Source organism: Cynoglossus semilaevis, chromosome W (genome assembly GCF_000523025.1).
Source record: "Cynoglossus semilaevis isolate Cse_v1.0 chromosome W, Cse_v1.0, whole genome shotgun sequence".
Taxonomy (NCBI): Eukaryota; Metazoa; Chordata; class Actinopteri; order Pleuronectiformes; family Cynoglossidae; genus Cynoglossus; species Cynoglossus semilaevis.
The window spans coordinates 3,249,099-3,253,922 of record NC_024327.1 but is presented as its reverse complement, the minus strand read 5'-3'; the positions used below and the strand labels follow the sequence as shown (position 1 = coordinate 3,253,922).

Sequence of the window (4,824 nt, the reverse complement as noted above, 5' to 3'; positions counted from 1 at the left end):
GGGCAATCTGCTTTTTTGATGTCCCTGTCTGTTTTTATGTGTGTGCAGGATTAACATGGACATTTCACAGGCTCACTCACTGTCACATAAAGTCAAACTCATCCGGTGAACAAAGCCCTGGAATCTGTCCTCCCTGCATTTACGTCTGCTCTGTCTCTTTTTTCTTTTTTTTTTTACCTATCCTTCCCTTTGTTGCCTCTCCTCACTGCTGTTACCTTCTGCTTTTCTTCATACTCTAAGAGTTCCTGCTTATACATTTGACACAGGGTCAGAAATTGGTGTTGATAAGCCCATGCCCTCATGGTATCTGAACTTGCCCTTGAAGTTACTATGACAATAATGGAAAAATGGGCAATAATGGAAGTTATATAAACAGATCATGTGATAACAGGCTTTGCTCCCAGGTCTTTTGCCACAAACAGCACATTATTTCAATAGTGACTATGAACAGTATAAATCTAACAGCTCAAAGGGCAAATGATGGGACTGCAGTAAATAGTAACGTAATGTTATTTCTTCAAACAAAAATGGAAAGGAATTTAGCTCAAAACCCTTCTACTTAAATGACACTGTCGCTCAGGCAGGAAGTCGCAAGCTTTCATTCAGCGTTCTGCTTTTGTTAAGGTTAGAAGTTTAAAACCTGAGGTGTAGCAGGGTCATCATGTTGGTCACAAATCAGGAGTAAAAAATCCCAAATGTCAGCTCTAAGTTGCAAAGGTTCATACTTTTTAAAGTCAGTGCTAAAGTTCTGCATGTTTGCCTCGTGCATCATTTCACAATGACTGTCCACACAGCTGACCAAGACAGGCATGTGTGTGTGTGTTTCTTGTTGCATTATTATAGTTTTAACTCTGTATGGCTGCTGTTTTGATGTCCTGTTAGGTTTGTTTACAAAGAACAGATTTTTTTCAAAAAGTGGCTTTACACCTGGAGAATGCATGTATTTTTGTGCATATTATATACAATATGTTTTTTTATATGCAACACATATCTATCTCAGGTAACGTTAAACTCATGTAAGTCTTCTCCTGTGTAGCATTATTCTGGCTTTTAGATAAGTATTTCTTTTTATTTAAATGTGCACTGCAGCTTCTTTGTTTGTATCTTTTTGTCGCATGGAAGAATCTGATTTATTTTGTCTCAAACTACTTCTCAATTCTATTTTCCAGGCTTCTATCCCAAAGCTGATGACTCTGTGCTCTGATATCCAAGAAGTGCGTCAGTGCAACCTACTAGAGATGCCAGACAACATAAACACTTTTGTTTTAAAGGTACGACAACTCCCTCTGACCCAGCGAATGGTTGATATTGAGTGAGTGTATGAATGACAACAACTGCAGCAAGGTCTATGTCAGTTTGCCCGAGCGGTCCGAAGGCAAAACACAAGAGAATGATTCTCCAGGTGGTACTGTATGTGTGTTTATTCCACACATACAAAATCAACCACTTTACTACAACAACAACAACAACAACAAAACTGATGATGCTGATGATGCTGATGATGCTGATGATAATGATGATAATAATAATCCTCGCAATCCTATTCTCCAATCTACTTCCAATACAAACTCCACAACTCGATCTCCAACAAACATTTCTCCGTCCCTTTTATCCCTTTCCCCTTAATCACATGACTGATTGGCTCAAACCATTGAGCGGTGTTTTTATATATTTACACATATCTTAATAAACCATAAATATTTACATAAATACAATATATACAATATAAACACCTAGTTGCAAACCCATATACCATTAATAAACACCACAAATACATACACATGAATATATGAACATGAACATATTTACAGAACCCCACACAAACTCCCCTACTCCCACTTCCCACTTACTACTGTCCTCCAGAACCATACATAAGGGCCACGTTCCCCGGGGACCTGTCTTGACGTGACACCATGTGAAGACAGAGCAGCAGGTTGTGGTAAGTTTCCCTTTGTGTTGTTACGCCCTAGCTCAATCCACAATATACTTCGGTTTGTTTAACGAGTCTTCATACTCGTGTATTTAGTCTGTGTGTCTGTGTTTTGTGTGTTCAAGCGGTTGAGCAGCGGCGGCTAGCAAGCGGACCACGAGGCGGACCGGTCCCGCGCCGTGCGTCTCCGCCCTCGCCGGCAACGCACACCCGAACACGACCAACCAATAAATGTTCTTCTTACACATCTCCTATGTGTCCTTATTACAACGTGCATGCATCTGGGGGTAACGGCAAGCCCGTCGTTACAGTCTAACACCACTGACAGGACCGAAGTGTCAGTGACACTTGACTTTAACATAGACTGTTGTTATTATTATCTGTGGTGAACAGTATTCTTTTTTTTTGGCTACGCAGGTTAATCGAGGCAGCCTGGTATTTGAGACAGACAACGACCAGCAGGTCAGCTCCTGGACAACAGAGCTAAAAGAATGTATCAGCAACAGGTGAGAAACTTGTACTCACTCTAGAAAAGTGTTTGTGTTTGTTTGTCCTGTTTTCTTTTAGTCTAAAAGATACAGGTGGGTAAATAAAGACAACAAACTACAAGTTAGGAACAAAGAAGTCATTTTTATGTGAGTATATTATTCTAAATAGTATTGTTAATCAGTTTTATTGATTTGAAAGTGCCATAAGAACATTACAGTAGTGCAGTTTTTGATCAGCTGTACCAGCAGTAGAATGGTTTTCCTTTTTTATCATCATGATTGCACCATGCGTCGCCAAGTATTACAATATATTTGGTTGCATATACTGTAGTGTAGTGGTAAAAGTGTTTCCCTGTGTATTTTTAACAAACTTGAGTGCAAATGTAGATGAAAAAAAAATTCTAATCAAAGACCAAAAACTCCAACTTGGAGTTCATCAGGAACAACAAAAACAGTTTCAATCTTAACCAAAAAATCTGCCATATATGAACTGAAGTTAGCCTAAAAATAGCTAACATACAACATTTGATAAATTCTCTCCAAAATGATAACATTTTCAAACAAACACTGAAAACTTGAGTACTGCTATTATGTTAAAGTGTTGTTTCATTAAACTCAGCTGCTGTGTTAAGAGGGTGTTGTTAATATTACAAATGCTGGACCGTTGTACTACTCTGTACTACATACAGTATAACATTAACGGGACCATTTGACTGCATGACACGTATTTTACTCTGTGGATACCTGATTTACAAAACACAGAAACACACACACACTTTGGCTGTTTTGGAGTGTGATTTAAGTAGGAATAATTTTAATTGTGTAAACGGAAAACAAACATTTATTTTAATCCTGACTTTCACAGCATTTTAAGTCCTGTCAAGTGACAGGAGTGGAAGATCAAAATAAGTCACTGGGGGGAAGAAAAATCAAACCTTTATATTATATTATAAAAAATAAATTTGAAGCTGATCCTGTTGATCTCTCCCTCTCTGAAAAGAAACAGAACAAATCCTGGATTTGTGTTTCTCAAGCAGAATATCAACTGAATAAAACATCATACAACAGGGCCCTCTAGAGACAATAAAAGAGGAGAACATTTACTCTTACACTATAGCCTTGTTTTTCCACTTTGTAAACCAAAAGAAAAAAAAAAGAAAAACTGTGTTCTTCAACTTTATTCACATCATTCTGGGACCCTTCAAACAAGACTGTGGTTAGACGTCATTTTCAGTCAGAATCTTAACCCTCCTGTTGTCCTCGGGTCAAAATGATCCGCCACTGTTAAAAACCAAACAAAAATCCCCAATAAACAATATTTTTGAAACTTGAAATTTGATGACTTTTCCTAGATTGACCACAACATTAGAAAAAGTGAATTGTTGCCTTTATTCATATTTCCATGTAAGCTGTACAAAAAAAGGTACAAACATTGTCTTCGGGTCAAAATGACCCGACAGTCAAATTGAGTTGAAATCACAGTCACAGAGTTAGTTACACACCACATAATGTGGGAATGTTTTAGTTCTGTCTCAGATCAGTCAATAGCAGACGTAAACAAGACAAGACAGGTGGTCTTCTCGCGGACTGCACTGCCTGTGACCCGATCTGACCCAAACGTAACAATATTGCCTCTTTGTCTGTGTGGACTCCCAGAGGCTATAAAGGTGCTGCAGATGACACTACCCCGAATTCTAGCTGTGCTGAAGCCATGAGTGCGTGTTGTAACATTGAACAGGCTCCAGAGCTGATTTTATCAGATGTCCAACAAGACTTCTGTGATTCAGAAGAATTAGACGGGGAGTAATACAACCCAGAGCATGATGATTCATCTTCAGAAGAAGAAGAAATCCCTGAAGCTGAAAGAGAGACTTTCCTTTCAAAAAACATCAAAATAACATGGTCCTTGTCAGCATATGACAAACATGGCAGGGTGGCAAAACAAAATGTCATGAGGATGACCCCAGGACCCACAAGATATGCCGTTTCTCATGCCCATGACATTGTCTCAACATTTTACATGTTTATCACACCAGCAATAGAAAAAATAATCCTGGAGATGAAAAATCTGGAGGGTTTTCTCAAATATGGAGACAGCTGGAAAAGGATGGATGAGACTGACCTGCATGCCTACTTAGGGCTGCATTCAAAACTCCTTTTACATTTTTATTCTCTCCTAAGCCATAGAAATACTATACAAATATTGCTTACCACCTATAGAGTAAACAATAATACAATTGACAGTGTCATAGCAACCCTCCTGTTGTCTTGAATAAATGCAGTCTTTCTGCCAGGTGAAGAGGGAAAACTTAGGTATTCACACAATTTATGGTGAATGACAAGTTGTTTCTTCAAGTAAAATAGGAATTGGTGTTTAATATTCAATTAAGCTGCTTATATTGGGGG

General features: G+C 38.4%; 1 protein-coding gene across 1 annotated transcript in view; it reads left to right on the top strand.

The window, feature by feature from the left end:
• sh2b3 (SH2B adaptor protein 3) overlaps nucleotides 1-4,824 on the top strand; it is a 52,859-nt gene that overhangs the window by 35,148 nt on the left and 12,887 nt on the right. The window contains exons 3-4 of the mRNA XM_025052761.1: nucleotides 1,170-1,271; nucleotides 2,348-2,436. Of these exons, the coding sequence (XP_024908529.1) occupies nucleotides 1,170-1,271; nucleotides 2,348-2,436 (191 nt within the window). The remainder of the gene's footprint in view (nucleotides 1-1,169; nucleotides 1,272-2,347; nucleotides 2,437-4,824) is intronic.